Raw genomic sequence first — 19,920 nt, 5'->3', positions numbered from 1 at the left:
CTTTTGTTTTGTTTAGTTTCTGACAGACCGTGCTAATCACTCGTCCGCTCTTTGGTTCCCCACAGAAATGGCTCATTTTGTGTCTAATGGTGACGGCCTCGTGGTGACGGTGGACAGCGAATCAGGAGACGTTCAGTGGGTGCAGAACTATAACTCTCCAGTGGTGGCCATGTATATCTGGCAGCGTGAGGGCCTCCGCAAAGTTCCCCACACTAATGTGGCCGTGGAAACCCTGCGTTACCTCACTTTCATGTCTGGAGAGGTCGGCCGCATCACACAGTGGAAATACCCATTTCCCAAAGAGAATAAGCCCAAGAACAAATTCCTGTAAGTAGACGTAGTGTAACGATCCCTACTTTTTATCAGCTTTTGTTTTTATGATTGTAACTACTTTGACATTTTCTCTTTTTGAATATTTATTTATTTATTTTTTTAAAGGACGTCTTAAATCGCTAAAATACCAATTAGGGAAGAAATATTGGCCAAACACTGTTTTAAACATGTTGAAACCTTCAGTGTCTATGTATGTATTAATCATAGAGGCATAACTTACTGAACGGGTGAATTCAAGATTACTTTTGTAAAATGTGAGATTGCTTAATGTTGGGATGGAGTCGAGACATGTCGTAACTAACAAATGTGTGCTGCTGGGTCTGGTTTCAGCTCTGGTTTCACACTTAAGTACTGTTTTTATTTTAAAAACATTGTGTTCACTCTTTACACCTGCCTTGCTGAAAAGGACAAACAGGACTTTCAGTGGTTGGGCCACTGTGAAAGTATCGCCTGTTAAGGGTGATGATGGAGAACTGTAAAAGTTTCTCTCCATTTCTAATCCTTCATACACTCCAGATGTGTTCACCCAGATTGTATTGTCACATCTATATTTAGCATGAAATATGTACTGTATTTTCAAAAGTAAGCGGGCATTTGTTGGACTGCTTTTTTTTTTTTTTTCTTCAGGGCCACATTATATGTCGGCAAATACTCCACCAGTCTATATGCCTCTCCCTCCCTGGTGCACGATGGAGTCACTGTGGTGGTGAGTGACAGTTGCATGTATATCTTCATTTAGGCAAAACACAATTCCTTATCAGTAAGACATGAGTCAAAGTGTATCTACTTGTTTTGTTTTCATAATCAGTCTTCATTTTTGGTTAGTGGTTTCCAGGTATGCCAGTGAGTTTGTGTGAATACATCCTGTTCTAGTTGTGTCTTAGCTTGCACTACTTACTTCCGTCAATCTGCCTCACTGGCCTGGCTCAGATGAATAGTGGTTTCCTGTCACAAGAAATACTATTGTTTTTTTGTTTTTCCTCATGTAATCCTGTGAGGCTTCTGATAGGAAATTAATCTAAATGTTTGTTTGTGTGTATGCACAGCCTCGTGGCAGCACCTTCCCCATGCTGGAGGGTCCGCAAAGCCAGGAGACTGAAGAGGACAAGGAGTGCGTCATCACACCCAGCACCAGTGTCAAGTTCAACGCTGCGCTCCGGGAGCGAAACCGTATCAACTTTATGAGGAACTACCTGCTCCTTATAGGTACTACATTAGTACATAAATCTCAAAGTAATATCCGGTCTAAACTACATACTCTGGATAATGTATTCTTTCCTGGCACAGTGAGGGAGAGGGATTCAGGGCCACCTCCTAAAAAAATAAATAAATAAAAAGTAAATTTTACTAGCAATTCATGTGCTAGAGTTTGTGCTGTTCACCACATTTTGAAGTCCAGGGCCTTGAACGGTTCACTTCACGTTGAGTGACTGTGTTGCACTGAGACTGCCCTCTGCTGGATGATAAAATGAATCGTGAACATAACGTTTAACAACGGTTATAAAGCATTTAATTCAAAAAACTATAACTACATTTAAGTATCATGACTGAAATCAGTGTTTGGTGATTATTCATGATTCTGCTGCTCCTGATGATGATGATGATGATGATGATGATGATGATGATGATGATGATGATTAAAAAGTTCACTCCTGCATTTCAGGTCATCATGAGACGCCCCTTGAAGCTCACACCAAGATCCTGGAGAAGTTCCCGGACAGCTTCCCTCGCAGTCAAGGCAATGTCATTCCACCGACTACTGACAAGAAAGTTGAGGAGGTGTGTGTCTGTCAGTGTCTGTATTTTGTTCATATCTCTCTCTCTCTCTCTTCTCTCTCTCTCTCTCTCTCTCTCTCTTTTTTTTTTTTTTTTTTTTTTTCTTTTTTTTTTGGTTCTCTCTTTCTTTCTTCTCTCTCTCTCTCTCTCTCTTTTTTTTTTTTTTTTTTTTTTTTTTTTTTTTGGTTTTTTTTTTTTTTTTTCTTTCTCTCTCTCTCTCTCTCTCTCTATATATATATATATATATATATATATATATATATATATATATATATATATATATATATAAAGAGAGAGAGAGAGAGAGAGAGAGAGAGAGAGAGAGAGAGAGAGAGAGAGAGAGAGAGAGAGAGAGAGAGAGAGATCTCAAAACATATGTGCAGATTTTCTCACCGTCTTCCTACCTGTCCTCACCTCCCACCATGTTGTAGAAGGTGAATGATAGTGGTATGGATGATGGCCCCCCTTCTCCGCTGCCTGAAACATCTATCCAAGAACCTGGGACCAGCAGTCGCACTGTGCGTCCAGAGGCACCTGTGGACTCTATGCTCAAAGACATGGCCACCATCATCTTCTCCACTTTCCTCCTGGCTGGCTGGGTGGCCTTCGTGATTACCTACCCCAAAGTTAGTCAAACATCACCACCTAGTGGACTGCTTTGTGCCTGCAACTACCTACTTATGACAGAAAATATTTAATTTGTAGAAACGAGGCTAGGAGTCTCAAATCCGCAAGGGGAAATGAGTGCTGAATACACTTTAGTTTTTCTTAGAGCCTCATACATGGTGTCCTCTCTCCACAGAGTGTTCACAAGCAGCAGCAGCTACAGCACCAGGAGTTCCAGAGACAGATGGAGGAGAAGTTGGAGCTGCTTCAGAGACAGCAGCCGTTCCCCCCTGCAGACGTGGGCCTAGGGTTGGCCCCAGACAGCGACTATCTGGAGGTGGCCCGCGCTCGCTCCGAATGCTCAGACCACAGCAGCCCAAATGTCACCCCCCGCGCCTCCAACCACTCCAACCTGTCTGTGTCTGAGCTGGGAAGCTCTGCCAATGAGCACGAAGATGCAGGTAAAGATTGAGAAATTAAAATTACATACACACTCTTTGTCTGTGCTTGTTCAACAATTGAGTAAGAATTTAAACCCAGTTTTCACTGTCCGAATTTATGTATTTGTCTTATCAGAGGAGGACTCCAATATTGTCAGAGTGGGCAACATAACTTTTCGTCCCAAAGAGGTCTTGGGTCACGGTGCTGAGGGCACCATTGTGTACAAGTAAGTCTGAACAATTATTTATGATAACTTTTGTTCAATTTAGAAAAATATTGAAGTAATATTGCAACTTTGTATTTCCATTGTTTCTCCACAAGGGGGCAGTTTGACAACCGTGCAGTGGCAGTGAAGAGAATTCTCCCAGAGTGCTTCAGCTTTGCAGACCGGGAAGTCCAGCTGCTGAGGGAGTCAGACGAGCACCCAAATGTCATCCGCTACTTCTGCACCGAAAGAGACCGTCAGTTCCAGTACATTGCCATTGAGCTGTGTGCTGCCTCACTTCAGGAGGTAATAAATGCCTCAATAGATCACGTAAGCACCTTTTGGAGTCTGGGAGAAGTTAAGTTGTGTGTTGTTCTTCAGCAAAACGCAAGTATTTTGCTAATAGCAGCCATGTTTTAGCTGATGGTTCCTTAATGATGCATTGCCTTTTTGTGCCATTAGCATGTAGTTGTACTGCGAGTGTAAGTGTATAGGACTATATGATTTAGACTATAGGAAATTCAGCAATAAGTGAAGGAAATAGCCAGGATTCTTTCTTTTTTGTCATTATTCGCAGAGCACTAAAACTACAAGAAAGGACCTCCCATGCTAAAATTAATTTGGTGTTTTACACATCTTCAAACTAAACAGTATGAAAATGAGACACCGTGTTATCATTATTGGACTACACTGACTGCGGTCTTTCATCCCTCTAGTATGTTGAGAGGAAGGATTTCGACCGTCATGGACTCGAGCCAGTTATGCTTCTTCAGCAGACCATGTCAGGACTGGCCCATCTGCACTCTCTCAACATAGGTATGCATCACTGAATATAAAATCACATTATTATTATTATTATTATTATTATTATTGGCTGTTTTACCAAACAACATCAACACCACGTAAGTAACTGACCTCTTGCTTATCTCCTCTAACCTTTTATACTTTTCTTACAGTTCACAGAGACCTGAAACCTCACAACATCCTGGTGTCCATGCCCAATGCCCACGGTCGGGTCCGGGCCATGATTTCGGACTTTGGCTTGTGTAAGAAGCTGGCAGTGGGCCGCCACAGTTTCAGTAGAAGGTCTGGGGTGCCTGGCACTGAGGGCTGGATTGCCCCTGAGGTTCTCAGCGAGGACTGCAAAGACAACCCGGTGAGTTGGTGGTAGAGTAGCTGCTCTCTCATGGTGGGTAGACGTATTGTTGGTTGTCAGAATTCACAAAAGAAACACAAAATGATACACTTTTTTTGAAAAGGTGTGCAATCACCTCATGACAAAACAATAGGAGCATTCAAGAAGCAACACCCAAATGTTCTCCACTTTTGACAGAACCAAACACTGAAAACTGCCCAAAGGGTGAATGTGGGACCCAAAGGAGCATTAGTTGACCTAATTAACTGAATACACCAACACTAGTAGACATAACTTGATACTGTGTAGAAATAGTTTTGGTGGCAAATGTGTTTCCTTACATGCCACACTGTGACCTCCTCCATTCTTTCCTTGTCTTGTCCCTTGTAGACCTGCGCCGTTGATATCTTCTCTGCTGGTTGTGTGTTCTACTACGTGGTGTCTCAGGGAAGCCACCCCTATGGCAAGTCTCTGCAGAGGCAAGCAAACATCCTACTGGGCACATACAGCCTTGACTATCTGCAAACTGACAAACATGGTGAGGATTAAAAGCTTTGCTTTTGTTTTCTCTAGAGATTTTTTTTTTTTCTACCGATAGCCAAACGTCGATGAGCCGTTTTGGCCAATTAACAGCTCATACCGCTCTTTTTACTTTTCTTTTTATATCAGCGGCTATAGCTGTATGACAGTATAGGTCAGTTTGACTGCTTTGTAGTGTATTGGGATCTCCACCAGTTGGCAGTGTAACCTAGGCTATAAAGAATGTAAAGTTGACGTCAGGCTGTATTGAATTTTGGTACGGGGGCTCCATCTTGTGAGCATGTGCTCTGTTGGACTGTGCCTGCTACGGTAGTTACCTTGATGCAGTTGCACATCTGGGTAATGCAGTAGAAGGAGCGTTAACATGTTGGCTGTTTTTCCATTCTTTACAACGGTGAAGCAACACGGACACACCACCCTCGTTTAATGCGCAACTCTGTCTCCGTTTCTGTAATCTGACCTGCAACCTGCAGGCAGGTCTTTCATCTGGTTTCATATTCACTCGCCATAGTGTGACTGACTCGCATGGCAATACGCTTGTGGTGCTTACCTCCAGTACATGTGGCTAATGCCATACGGCTAATATAAGTGTCCGGACAGAACTCGCGCTTGTGAACTTTGGTTGCACATTAAGTGCATCAATCTACATACAAAAAGGCTGAACTTGCAACTAGAAGGCATTATTGCTGCTCTCTTGATCATGTATTTTTAGTGAGTATCTGCTGAGAACGATCGGCGACCAATCAATAGTTTTCTCAGATCTCTTCAGGTGAGGTGAGAGGTGTACAATAATAGTAAGGTAGTTGGTGGTTAATGTAGATTACTAAGGACAGGTAGGGTTGTGTGGGTGATTGGTTGTTTTAAGTATTTTGGTACAGCTGTGGAGATTTATTTGATGGCAAACATTTATGTACAATATACAAATTATTTTAAAATAATGTATGCCATGTGATCATACCTTTCGAGCACATTGTCAAAACCAGCATGTTTGTGTCATTTATCAGAGGCCATTGTAGCCAGAGATCTAATAGAGCAGATGTTGAGCATGGAACCCCATAAGAGGCCTTCAGCTGAGAGCATTCTCAAACACCCTTTCTTCTGGAGTCTGGAGAAGGAGCTGCAGTTCTTTCAGGTCAGCTTTTTACTTATCTATTTCTCTGCTTATTTGTATAGATCACATGTATTAGGCTGTGTACTGTGTTATTACAGACTAGTCTGTGCACACACACTCAGGCATCTTTTGAAATTGTATAAATCCTTATGTACAGTATGTTGTGCTTAGATTTATCATTAATAAACTTCATAAATGCAGGCTGTTTTAATGTGATTTGGGCAGTAATAGCAGGTTATCTGTATTGGACTGTATAAGAAAATGATTAATCATGTCTACTCTGCATTCTTGTAGGATGTATTAAAACAATCCTCTTCAGTTTACTAACTCCTTAGAGCCACATATGAACCTGCAAAACTGGTCTGAATGAAAATGAGACTACTTTTTGTGGTTGCTTGCAGGATGTGAGCGACAGAATAGAAAAGGAACCGCTGGACGGACCAATCGTGAGGCAGCTGGAGAGAGGCGGGAGGGCTGTTGTCAAGGGGGACTGGAGAGAGCATATCACAGTGCCACTGCAGACGGGTACGGGACTGTCTGTCTAAGTTTATACAACATGTCATATACAAACTTCTGCCCCCACCTTGTAAAGTAGTCTTCTTGTGTCTTGTGTTGCTTCAAACTTAGTGTTATAGTATACAGTAGCACTTCACAGTTGAACTGAATGCTGTATCCTGTCACTACAAAATATTACTGTGGGTGGTGAAGTACGCCTGCTGCTTCCTGTCAGCATTGCCCCCTTTGCACTTTGTTTTATTGGCCAGTAAAGCAAATGGCGCTGATATACTAATGAGCTGACAAAGCGAGTTTATGTGGGTATACTACGTTGCATATTATAACAGCATAGTGTAAAAGTATGTTTTTTTTTTTGTTTTTTTTTACATTAACAAAACATTTTTTATAAAAACTAACTAGCTAATTGTTTAATACTTGAAGTAAGTCAAACACTGGGGGAGAAATTACTTAAACTCGGTGTGTGTCATTCTCTCTTTATTTGGCAGATCTCAGAAAATTTCGCTCCTATAAGGGTGGGTCAGCCAGAGACCTGCTGCGTGCAATGAGAAATAAGGTAGGAATGTATTTACATGTTTTGTTTTTAAAAGAAATCCGTCTCTACTGTTGAAGGCTTAACGCTTAACCTTCCTTCAACAGAAACATCATTACCGAGAGTTGCCTGCTGAGGTTCAGGACACTCTGGGCTCCATCCCTGATGACTTTGTGTCCTACTTTACCTCCCGCTTCCCCCACCTGCTAATGCACACATACCTGGCCATGCGGACCTGTGCATCTGAGAGACTATTCCTGCCTTACTACTCTACTGCAGAGCAGTTTGCAAAAACACAGGCCCAGTACACCGTACACCTCGGGCCACAAAGACCAAATGAGCCATGCACTCAAAACCTGCCAACACACACATCATCACCTGAGGAACCTACACACTCACAGCCGGTGCAGGTGTCTGACATAACACCTGTTGAATCGGTGCCCTCTACATCACCAGATGAGCCTGTATCTGCACATTTGCCAGTTCAGACAGTGCCGCCAACAGCGCCAGCACTGTCCACACAGACTGACTTGCACAGTCAAACAGTGAACCCCACATTTGCTTCTGAATCGCCTACAGATCCTCTCAGGAAAAAAGAATCCAGTCAGTGTGAGATGCACACACCGCCAGGTCCTTCAACACTGGATAGTGAACCAGTGTGAACTGAACCAGAGTCAGGTGGACCCAGCACAGATGGGAGCATTGCCTTAAAGAGTGGCACAAAGTGGGCTGCACCGTGAGCTGGTGAGGACCAGGCCTGCAGTGCCTGGGATCCACTGCTCGCTGCAGCTGCACCCTAAACTAAGTGCCTTCTGCTCACATGGGTTCAAATGTTCCCCAACAGAGCCGTCCACAAGTCTGTCTCTGCCTAGAGGAAGTCAGATAACCAACATGGTGTTGTTGGACATTATCTTGTAGCTGGACTGAGCAAAGAGAATTTTTTTTATTTTATAACGGCATGTCCAAAAAAAAGTGTTTGTCCCAAAAATATCTGGCCTCTATTGTGGGGGGAAAACGTGTCTGGATGTTGTTGTTGGGTAGTTTTTATAGTGCAATGTTGTATTTCTGAGTGAGCCTGTTCACTGCACAAATACTGTAGATACTTTTTTGTATAGACTGATTCAGAATTTGGATCATTGATGATAAATCATTTAATGTGGCCCATGTGCCTTTTTTAACTATCACTGTGCTGTATGGGTACAAATCTTTCAAATTGACTATGCTAAATGTGCTTGATTCCCGTTAATGCTGCTAGACTGCTTCTCTTGTCAATCACGTTTTGCTGACTCCGTAAGAGTGGACTGTTCCAAAGGGTGTTCAGGGTGGCACCTGAATACAGTCGGTAATTTTATTCTCAAGTGATTATGTAGTCAAATATGAATTTAGAGGTCAGGCTGCAGAACTTGCGTATCATAACTTTTCAAGGGTGTCAAAGTGAAATTAATGACTTGCACAATAAATTCTATTTTTTTTTTTTTATACTAAGATTTTGCTTGTTGATCTTGCTGCTAACTACAGTCGGTGCCTAACGGAAGCTATTTATATTTAACAAATATTTTTATTTAAAGGTGCACCAAGCTGGTATATTGGTATGCATTGAATCCTTTGGATTAGCTATTTCTACGGTTGACGTTGGTTGGAGTAGCCTACAGTTTAACCTTTCTCTATCTGATGTTGAAAGCAAAATAAGGAATTTTACTATAAGCAAATGAAGGTCTCTGCGAAAAGGACCAGCATAGTAAAACAGAGCTGTACAGAGCCAGTGTGTGAGTCACTGCATTCTCTTCAAGTCACTGATATAAATGTTAATATATCAGACTTGCATATCAGGATGTAAACCGATGAATACAAATAAACCAAAATGCAATTTAGCCAGAAAGTAACTAAGGAACACTCATCTATCTATCTATCAGTTTGTGCTTTCATTACAGAGAGGTTTTTAATGTGTTAACATAACTTTGCTCCAAGACTGGAAGCAATAGCCAGTAGAAGTGGTCCAGTTACCCGGTAGAGATGTCCCATGGCTCCCTTTTTATGTGGTGTAGAACAAGTGTATAAAACAATGTTTTCCTTATTAATAATTAAAACTTTTAACGCCCAATGACATAACCTGCTGGGGCTGTTCTGTTAATAGTGGTACCATTTCTGGTAAGCATTAAACCATTTAAACAGAAAAATACTTGGAACAATATGAGGCAGCTGCGTCGGAGTGGGACAAGTACGTCAAAAGTTGCAAAGAAACTCCCGGGGCCCGCGGCGCATCCGGAACTTAGCAGAGACACGCCCAGTGGAACATGCATAAATTTAATAGCTGCCAGCTATTACATTTATGTTGGATATTGTGCTGGAGTTTCTGTGCAAGCATTAACTATCACGTACCATTTATCTCAATGTTATATAACTTTGAGTGTGAGTCAACAAAGTTATATAATGTGGAGAACAATCACTTCTCAGGTCAAACAGGTGATTCTCGCCTTTTTTGTCTTCCAGTCCAAATTGTAAATCCCTGCAATATTCAGCTGCCAGACTCGCTAGGCATGTGTCCTCTGGTTTTATTGTGGAACTTTAAATTAATAAAAAGTATTACATTTACATGTAATTTACAATAGCTTTGCCAATGTACAGTGCAAAGAAATAATGAAACTCTTGGATTCCCCAGCATTTTTGCACAAATTAGTATTTCAATATCTTTCTGTATTCTTGCATGGTTGCACCGTTGTCCCTTTATGCTTCTAAGTTGCTTGCATGCAGCAGTAAAAGGTTACTGACATGTTTTAACGTGATATATTCGTGTATGCTCAGCTGAATCTTGACGTGTGTGTTTGTTGAAGTTATTTCTTCAAAAACGAAACTTAGTGAGTCAGTGTGGGTGCAGCCCTAGACTGCAGCCTACAGTCTGCTGCAGCCCAGAGACAGCTAGAGATCGAGTGAAGATACAGCAGTCCTGCTTTTGACGTTAAACTGGAACGTCGTCTGAAAAAAACTCCATAACAGAAAAGGGTCAAAGGCTGATTTCTTTTAAGAATTTGCCCGAGGTAAGACATTTCCGCCTTTTTTGTTTGCTAGAGTAGGCCCGGTACAACAAGAAATGTATCTATTGCTGCTTATTTGTTTGTGGGCAATTAACGAGTGCATTTGAGAGGTTTTTAGAATGAGACTTTCTCGGTCGGTCTTTGTAGCAGAGACGGTTTAGAACCTTTGTTTGTAGGTAACGTTAGAGAAAACTTCAGAAATGCTTTGTGCAGCCGCATTCATATCCACCCAAAATCATTGTCGCGCATATTCATTTTGAAAAAGTAACGGACACTGGGGAAACTCCAACCAACTCGAGGTAACGTTACGTTAGGCTACTTTTTTTGCGGTCTGACAGCAAGGTAAAGTGGTGAAAATATTCTAAATATACTGTTGTGTTCACGTAAACTGAAATTGGATTCTTTTTAGGTGGCTAAAATACGTTTTGCTGCTGGCCCCATCCGCCGGAGTAGGCTACATCTACATTCACTGACTGTGGAAGTAGCTAGCCTACAACCTCATTTTTCAAAAAATCTGAACTATCTCTTTAAAGATACATTTACATTGACTCACATGACTACTTACATGTGAAGGGGCTCACTTGTAATAATGAACTAGAGAATTATCACCCGACTCTGCAGTTCCCCTTAGCTCTATGTTAGGTTTGTATTACTCTGTGAATTTATGAATTTAGTTTTAATGTGTGCTGAACGTTCACGTCCATGGGCGCTGAAACATTTTCAAAATAAAAATAAAAAAAGCTACAAAGGGGGAAAATATTAGTGATTTAGAGCCTGACCGATAAAGGATTTTTAAGGCCGACACAGATACAAATATTTGATGATTTAAAAATCCGATATTCCGATATATCAGCCGATATATATTTAAAAAATAAAAAATAAAATCCAGAAACTGTAACAAAACAGATTTCCTTAACATTAGTTATTTGTAGTTATCTGAGTCCTCACTAAAATAATGATAATGCAGTTTAAAAATAGTTTGTTTTATTGTCTCAACAGAACAGAGGAACATCAAAATATATTAAAGTTAAAATACAAACTTAAGATATGAAACTTAAAGTCCTTTTGAACAAAAAGACAAACAAAAAAATCAAAGAGTTTGTAGTGCCCACTCATAACATGGTTGAAGGGTGTTTTGTCCGTTTTTATTTAATTTTTGTAATATTCAATTATCAGAATCATTTGTCATAAATGATTCTGATGATTGAATATTATAAATGCATTATAAAATACCGATAGTTTGGAAAATGCCTAATATCGGTCGGGCTCTGATTACTATTTTTACTACAAAGTTTGACTTGATAAATCTGCCTGTGAGCTAGTTTCATGTCATGATGATAATCGGCAGAAAGTAACTGTATAACGTTTTTTTTTGCAGATGGAAGGTGATAATATTAAACACCAAAGTGTATAATGTGACAGAAGGAGAAAGAAAATCATGGGTGAGTGGAGTGACAATTTGTTTTGTTTTTATGAGATGGCCTTTTTTCAGTACAAGGAGGTGTAGTAGTTAGATCTGTGTGCAGTCGCATTTCTCTTTGTTTTCTTTGCTTTTAAAGTGTTAAAAGGTAACTTTTTTTTTTTTTAAACTGGACCCTATTTTCCCACGTTTTGTGTTTAAGTGACGGATAGGAACAACAATCCTCTATAATTGGTCCAGTATTAAACCAGATTGCTGCAGTCAGCAGTAGGGCTGGGTATCGTTCCAAAGTATTCAATACCGATACCAACACCGTGACTTCAATATCAGTTCCTAAACTACACTTTTTTTTTAAATACCAATTTTATAAAACAAAAAGAAATTACAACATTACACATTACGGTACAAATCTTTTATTTATTTTCGTAAAATACGAGATCGTATTTCGAACAAGCCGCCATTACTATCGGCTGGAGAAGCCAGACCCACGTGATGCGTTCGTCATTTCCGGTTTTCATTTTTTGGGCAACAATACAGATTAGCGCCGCCTGCTGTTATGGAGACGTATTATGTCTTGCACACACGCAGAACGTACTCTCATGTCGGCATCACTTCGGTGTGTTCCGAGGCACTTATTGGACCTTGGGGAGCCGACTGATCAGTCCGACTGCCTTTTCTGCTGACGGTCAGCTGTCGGGTTGGTGTGTCAGGGCCTTAAAGACATGTAGCATTAGACAGCCAATCGTAAACATTATTACATCTCGGGAGAAGCATGCTTATTGGCACATTGACACAGATGAGCTGTCCTCCTTAGGTATGTAAATTGGGTATTGAATGACGAGGCATTTTTTGATACTCGATACTTTAGAGGCAATTTGGTCGGGGCCTAAAAAGTATTGAATTTGTAATCCAGCCCTACTCAGCAGTGGCGAATCAAGCTACAATGTAAGTTATTGGGCAATTGAGCACCTTCAATTTACGTCCACTGAAATGTTCAGATTATTGTTCCAAGTGTCTGACAACATCATGGAAATGATCCCTACAGAGGTCGACCTTTTTTTAGAAGAGTAAGATCCTTTTTCTAACATAAAAACATCCCCGAAATTGCTATCACCAAACCCACCAGACTCCATTTAAATAAACAGTAATTTTACCATCAGAAAATACACTTCATTCAAAGTCGACAAACAAAAATAAAACTATCAAAAGCCATCTTGGTTCGTCTTTCCACTGTTCCAACAATCGCCACTCTGGTTTGGTTGAAATAAAGTATAATTTACCGATTTACATGTGGAAATGTGCTGGATCTATACGTGCAAGTATTGCTTTTTTAAATGGAGTATGATGGATTTAACTACAGCGATCACGGAGCGGTTTCTGGTTAAACAAAAAGGATTTTATTCTTTAACAAAAAGGTCTTTCTTTTGGGATCCTTTCCATAATGTTCCATAAAAACATTTATTAACAACATAATGTAACAATAACATGTCTTCAGTCAATTGGAAACTTGACAATTTGAGTCAAAGTTGATCTTCTATCAGCTTGAATCACTCGGCCCATTCTCCTCTGACCTCTAGCATCAACAAGGCATTTTCGCCCCCCAGGACTGCAGCATACTGGATGCTTTTCCTTTTTCAGACCATTCTTTGTAAACCCTAGAAATGTTTGTGCGTGAAAATCCCAGTAACTGAGCAGATTGTGAAATACTCAGACCAGCCCGTCTGGCACCAACAACCATGCCGCGCTCAAAGTTGCTTAGATCACCTTTCTTTCCCATTCTGACATTCGGTTTGGAGTTCAGGAGATTGTGAGACCTGGACCACACCCATAAGTGCGTTGAAGCAGCTGCCGTGTGATTGGTTGATTAGATAATTGCATTAACGAGAAATTTAACAGGTGTTCCTAATAATCCTTTAGGTGAGTGTAAGCTGCTCTGTTAAGGCTCCAAAACGTGCATGCAGGCTGAAATTCAACCGTGCGGTTTTGTTGGGATAAAGCTATAAGCAGAAGGAATATCCGCTAGCTGCTAGGCTAATTTGCAATGGTAAACACACAGAATATGGTACACGCACATAGCAGAGCTTGCAAACTGTGTCGACAACGCAAAATTTGTCAACATAACTCACTGGAAATCCAAAATACTTCCACACTTTCACACACTTAAGTGAAAGAGTAGGGGGCTCAAGTTCTGTCGATGGGTCTCCAGCATCTGCCGTTGCCATGCTATCTTTTGAATGGCTCTAGCTTTACAGGAGGTTGACTGACTCGCAGCACTTCAACACATGTTTTTTTCATAGACAGTATATAATAATTAACAGTATTTCTAGCTGCAGCAGCTGTTTTCAGCAAAAAATGCTTTGATAGTATAGCTGTGATAAACCCACTGTACTCTACTTGCCCAGCACCAAACAACTAGGGCTGGGCATCGTTCAAAATCTTTCGATCTGGTGTCAATTTCGATACCTCAGTTTCGATGCCGGTTCCTTAACGATACTTTTTTCGATACCATATGTTTTAAAATCCATTTCAACGTCAACAAAAATACATTAAACACAAAACTTTTATTTTCTACCTTAATTGTGAATCAAAACAGTTATCAAAATTTTACACTGCTCACTCAGAGTAACATTAATAAGACTGGTTGTACTTTTGGATAGGGGTGCGCCAGTCAGATACTTAGGATTGGTATCAATCCGAACTTTAAAAATGAACAAAAAAAGAGAAACTTTTTTGCCACAACATCAATATATTCTAAATAATAAATAAACAAATGACATTGTGTACAGGCTAATATTGAACTATTAGTGCAAACTGCATAATGACACAAACCTTTAACAATAAACTTGGTAAACTAATGAAGACTTAAGGAAGGAAAGGAATGTAATTTAATTGCCTTGTTGCTGAAAGGTGCAGTAGAAGTTGCCTTTCCTTACAACCTCAGCCTGTCAGTCTGTCATCAGGGCACAGAAACCACTGTGCCTGATTGTCTCTGAGGAAGCACAACAGCAGATGACCGCTTTCAGCTCGCCATTAATATCATATCGAAGCAAACACTGTGTGTGAAGTTTTGAAAAACTGTAACCACACGTGAAACCACTTTATCAGCATTGCCGTGACTCACTGTGACTTCAACAAAACTGCAGAGCCGACGTAGTTTACTCCATCCACACCTCTGCGCGTGCACACGTCGGTCGGAGCTCCGCTCTGTGTCAATATGCAGAGAGGTGCCATAAAATTGTCGACATTTGGTGCCCAGCTCTACAAACAACAACAGACAAGTTAGTGATAAGTTGGTGAACATAGTGAAGTAATTAGCAGCTGAAGAAAACTAGACCAAGCTAACAAGGCGCAGTATAGCCAGAAACGTAACTCCAAATGAGAAACATTTAAACATACCTTTAATGTTTTAGACATCCATTAAATTAAAAGAAACTATGAGATGTGCTGCGCTGGTGGAAACAACACGAGACCACAACCACACTGTTTGTGTTCCCCACCAGCAGCAGCAAGCGTGTTGCTGTGGATACTGTGGATGCTGTGCTTTTTCTCTACGATGCTCTGTAAGAGACTGTGCTTTTGGCTGTAGCTTGGATTAGTTTAGATTGTATAGCCTGTTTGTTTTTCTGCACGCCGAGCAACGGCAGCCTGCCTCAGCTTTTCAAAAGTGCATTTACTCTGGTTTTGATAATAAATATTTAAACTAACATTGTGATATGCTTTAAGTGTTTTATATTTATGGTTTTTATTGTAATACTGAGTTTGCTGGGCTAGGGCCTAGATTTTTAGCCTGTGCAGGGCTCTAGCTAACATAAGTCTGTATCTACTGGATGTGTAAATACGAAATTGTTCGCTAACCATAGGTGATATGTCTTCTTTTCCATCTACTCGCACATTTAACAGTATCAAGAAAAAGAGTGCAAGACCAGCAATGTTTGAAGCTCTGATATTAAGAGAGCTGATACTGATCCTATGGTTGATTGATTGAAGGTAAGCACTAAGATCAATAAAATTGGTGTCAAGTGCCTTGGGAAAGCAGGATATTTTGGACTACACAAAGTGTCTGATTTGTAGAAGTGGGCCTTTGGCAGGTTAAACCTCCCAGACCATTGATTGAATGAGACGCGGTATCTGAAACACATAGTAACAGGTAATCTGTGTAGATTTGTTGACAAATGTTGTCCCATTTAAAGTATGTGCTACTTCCAAACATCTGCCAATTGCAAGTGTGGAAGAAAACTATCGTGCTTCTCCAATTATTTGTAACCAAACATATTGTTTTTTCTGTCTTTTCTCACTACACAGCTGACGAACTTGAGCAATCACCCAAGAATTGGAATGAATCTCAAGTAAGCACCTGGCTTAGATCCATTGGAGTGAAGGAGCAGTACATAAAAAAGCTCTATGAGGAAGAAGTAGATGGACAAATCCTTCTTGAACTGAATGAGGACTTTTTGAGGACAAAGATTTGCATGAAATCAGGGCCTGCTCATTTGATTATTCAAAAGAGAGTTGAGCTCATCAACTCCAAGGAAAGGTCTCAAGAGAAAAAAAAGCTGACTGGTGGCAAAAAAACTGAGTTGGAACAGAAAAGGATTAATCAAGAAACAGTTCAATGTATTCCTGCAACAAGTGAAGGTCCTCCAGCACAGACTCCGGAGAGAGATCAAGATGTTTTGAAGGACAAACAAACTGCTCAGGAACAATGTGTGTTGACTTCAAAGGAAGATTGCAGACCACGGCCATTTGATCAAGAAGGGATTGATTTCATATATGTAAAGCACAGAGTCCTGCAACCTGAATCAGGTGCTTTTAATCTGACATCTCCATGCCATGAATTTAAGTCTTTTTCTATAGCTGCTGCATTGGATCGCACAAGACTCCAAGCTAAGTTTGTCAAAGAGGTCCTTAAATTTGCAACTGGCTGTATGAATATCAGATCAAATGGCACAATACACTTTGGTGTGATGGATAGCAAGGAGGATGCAGGATATGTGCATGGTGAGATAGTTGGTATCCCTATACAAGAGAAAGACATTTATGTAGATGCTTTGGACTACATTGAAAGGAGTTTCTCCTCTGACAAGGAGCATGTACGCCAGTGTGTGCGGCCACCAAGGTTCATTGAGGTTATGGATCGAGAAAGTACAGAAAAGAGGTATGTGGTAGAGGTTGACATTGTGCCTTCAGTGGGTATTGTTAAGAACAAGGTGTATGCAGTTCGTCTGCCAAACTTCAAAGAGTCATCAAACAAAGTAGAATTTGAGAAAGAAACAATTCTGCGGAGGGTGGGTTCAAAAACAGAGCCAGTGATGGACAAAGACCTAAGTGATTTTTACCAGCGAGTCAAAGATCGGGATGCCCAAAGAGAAGAAGCAGAGAAAAGTCAGTTCCTCAGTGCTCCAGACTTCTGCCAAGACCTCGGAAGGAAACTCACAATGCTAATGACTAGTGGGAAGAAATTCATGGAAAAGGACAAATGGTTCATATTTGTCACAAACAAATTCAACCCTGATGACCTTTGCAACATTGACTGGCTGCTTAACATGAACATATTCTGTGTGTTTGACTTTGACCCAGATTCAAAGATATCAGGTCTTTGCAGTAGATACCTTCAGCATCATGCTGCAAACATGCATTCTCTGCAGAGCTATAGGATATCTGGTGACATGAGCATCAAAGAATTCACAAGCCACTTGTATCTGTTCGACCAAACTAGCTGGATCTTTTGTAATGGCCGTACTGACTTCAAAGGAAACGAAACTCCATGTGATGAAATGACTTGGATCAAGACAAAAATGACTTTCCTGCGGGAATCTGTGTCTTTGATCTGTAAACAAATCTTGCCAAAAGGGACGTTCCAGGTCATTTTTCTTCTCACATCACCAGTTGAGAAACCACTCTTGCACACCTTTAATGAGTTTTTCACAGACATGGAAGGCCATCAAGACATCATCTGCATCTGTGAGTCACAGGAAAGCTTTCAGAAGTGGCAAAGCTTTGCAGAGGGCTCATGTGGAACAGAAACTGTGAACAATTCCAGTATTGTTGGGATGAAAATGAGTCACATTAATTCAACTCTGCAGCAAGTACAACCCGTAAAAGCATGTGCCAGCAAACACTTGCCAGTCTTTGTGAAGGGGACATGTCTTCTTGAAACACACGTAGAGGAACAGATGTATTCTCTTGAAATTCTGACGGTCGACCATTGTGATGAAACAAGCGAAGACTACATCAATGAGGAGAAAGCAAACATTGAACAGCAGTTCTACCGTGGTGGGAGAGTGAACTGGTTGAATTTCTGGCTTGCTGAGCACAAGTATGTTGGAGACGTAATTGAAAGAGATGCGTATCGCGATGTTTCCAAACTTCTCGATGGTGCTTTGAAATGTAATGCAGATGAAACTCCGGTGAACAGTATAAACATCTACCATCATCCAGGAAGTGGTGGAAGTACTGTCTCAAGACAAGTTCTGTGGAACAACAGGAAAGACCTAAGGTGTGCAGTTGTGAAGCCTTCATACTCGGCTGCTGTTGTTGCACAGCATGCAGTTGAATTAAGAGAATGTGAAGAAAAAGATTCACAGAGGTGTCTTCCTGTGCTGCTCCTCATTGAAGACTCAGACAAAGAATATCTAGATGATCTCAGAAATGAACTAGAGGTTGCCATTCACACCAAAAGAATCCAGTATGGATCGCCATGTTTTATTCTGTTGAGCTGCCGACGGTCCTATGATCCAGAGAAGCGATGCAAGGAATCTCCATTACAGAATGTGTCTGTCACTCACAAACTGTCTGCTCAAGAGAAGAGGAAGTTTGCTGGAAAGCGACAGGTGCTTGAGGAACAATATCAGCCTGAATTTATCCTGACTTTTGTTTTGATGAGTGAAGGATTCAATGAGAATTACGTTCAACAGTTTGTGGAACATTTGCTGCAAGGTATTGACCGTCAATCTGTTGCCACTCGCCTTATTCTCTATGTAGCACTGCTGAACACTTATGTTCAAAACTCTTTCATCTCTCAATCCCATTGTGAAGCCTTGCTTGCCTTAACCTTTCACTTGGAAAGATTTCACCAGCATGAGTTTGAGAAATCACTCAGCCCTCAGGCACAACTAGTGTTCTTGCACCTTAGGGACGACAAGACGCACATTGAATCAATCAGAATCATCCACCCACTTGTTGCAAAGGAAATTCTCCAACAACTTTTGGGGGACCAACAGACCCAAAGCAGTTTGGCTATGCGTTTGCTCTGTGAGAACATGCTATTTGAGCACAGATTTGGAAGGGAAGAATATCTGTCATTTTTGAGAGCACTTTTCATAAGGCGAGCCAGAAAAAGCAAAGGAGACAAATATGATAGTTTTTTCTCTCCTCTGATTGAGCATGTGTGTGAAAAGGAGAAAAGCCCAGACACAGCAATTGAGCTACTCAAGGAAGCATTCCAGTGTTTCCATAAAGATCCATTCTTTGCACAACAACTTGCTCGTCTTCATTATACTTATGAAAAGTTTGAAGAGGCAAAACACTGGGCAGAGACAGCAGCCAAACAGCTGCCCAACAACTCATACATACTCGACACAAAAGGGCAGGTGTACAGAAAATGGTTCCAAGCCAAATGCAAAGCTATTGACAATGACAATGCACCAAAGACAGCCCAAAATATAGCAGATGCTGTGGAAACTGCACTGAAAGCCCTGGAGTGTTTTCAAGAATGTGAGAAAGCAGCTGATGCAGATATGGAAAACCTTAACAGCTCAGGGTTTTTTTCTGAAGTTGAGGTTGGATGCAGCCTGCTCAAACTGATCTCTTCATCATCAGTGTTTGCAAACAGAGCCAATGGTCATTCAGAGTGTATGAAGTACCTGTTAACAGATTACATTCCGAAGGAAGTTGAAGATGCCTGGGAACCATTTCATGACCGTTTGAAAAAACTTCACAAGACGATGCAAGATGCCTTGGAATGGATTTCAGAAGATCTCAGTTACTTCCAGACAGACATTGGTGCTGATGAAGGAGAGACCCCTGAAAGTCCTGAAGAGAAGATAAGCCATCCACTGACATGGTTGGCAAAAAATCTTCGGAGTATGGGAAGTACTTCAGTGAAGCTTATTCTACTGCACTTCTACAACGTGGGCAATTAATCCCAGGCAATCTAACTCCTTTCCAAAAACGCATGATCATCTATCACCTTGGTGGGGGTAACATAACATCCATTCTCTCCAAGTTAACTGACCAGAGGGATGCAGTACCTCTTCTGGAGACAATTCTTTCTCTCT

At 40.9% G+C, this 19,920-nt stretch overlaps 2 protein-coding genes across 3 annotated transcripts in view; both read left to right on the top strand.

Moving 5' to 3' along the window:
• LOC120574755 (serine/threonine-protein kinase/endoribonuclease IRE1-like) overlaps nucleotides 1-9,075 on the top strand; it is a 20,690-nt gene extending 11,615 nt beyond the window's left edge. The window contains exons 8-22 of one of the 2 annotated variants that reach the window (XM_039825190.1): nucleotides 66-327; nucleotides 961-1,039; nucleotides 1,380-1,539; nucleotides 1,997-2,112; nucleotides 2,541-2,735; nucleotides 2,912-3,176; nucleotides 3,292-3,382; nucleotides 3,478-3,667; nucleotides 4,078-4,177; nucleotides 4,318-4,517; nucleotides 4,887-5,034; nucleotides 6,041-6,168; nucleotides 6,549-6,672; nucleotides 7,149-7,216; nucleotides 7,300-9,075. In XM_039825190.1, the coding sequence (XP_039681124.1) occupies nucleotides 66-327; nucleotides 961-1,039; nucleotides 1,380-1,539; nucleotides 1,997-2,112; nucleotides 2,541-2,735; nucleotides 2,912-3,176; nucleotides 3,292-3,382; nucleotides 3,478-3,667; nucleotides 4,078-4,177; nucleotides 4,318-4,517; nucleotides 4,887-5,034; nucleotides 6,041-6,168; nucleotides 6,549-6,672; nucleotides 7,149-7,216; nucleotides 7,300-7,854 (2,681 nt within the window). In that variant the 3' untranslated portion in view covers nucleotides 7,855-9,075. Of the gene's footprint in view, nucleotides 1-65; nucleotides 328-960; nucleotides 1,040-1,379; nucleotides 1,540-1,996; nucleotides 2,113-2,540; nucleotides 2,736-2,911; nucleotides 3,177-3,291; nucleotides 3,383-3,477; nucleotides 3,692-4,077; nucleotides 4,178-4,317; nucleotides 4,518-4,886; nucleotides 5,035-6,040; nucleotides 6,169-6,548; nucleotides 6,673-7,148; nucleotides 7,217-7,299 lie in introns of both variants that reach the window. The other variant, XM_039825189.1, reaches the window with a different exon arrangement.
• Nucleotides 9,076-9,404: 329 nt separating this feature from the next.
• Nucleotides 9,405-19,920, top strand: samd9l (sterile alpha motif domain containing 9 like). Its single transcript, XM_039825188.1, has 3 exons — nucleotides 9,405-10,227; nucleotides 11,603-11,666; nucleotides 15,947-19,920. Exons 2-3 carry the CDS (start codon nucleotides 11,663-11,665, stop codon nucleotides 19,783-19,785), a joined length of 3,843 nt encoding a protein of 1,280 aa, XP_039681122.1. The 5' UTR covers nucleotides 9,405-10,227; nucleotides 11,603-11,662; the 3' UTR covers nucleotides 19,786-19,920.

The sequence above is a fragment of the Perca fluviatilis genome, chromosome 15 (assembly GCF_010015445.1).
Source record: "Perca fluviatilis chromosome 15, GENO_Pfluv_1.0, whole genome shotgun sequence".
NCBI lineage: Eukaryota > Metazoa > Chordata > Actinopteri > Perciformes > Percidae > Perca > Perca fluviatilis.
Note: the sequence above shows the minus strand (reverse complement) of the source record. Positions and strands in the feature narration are given on the sequence as shown.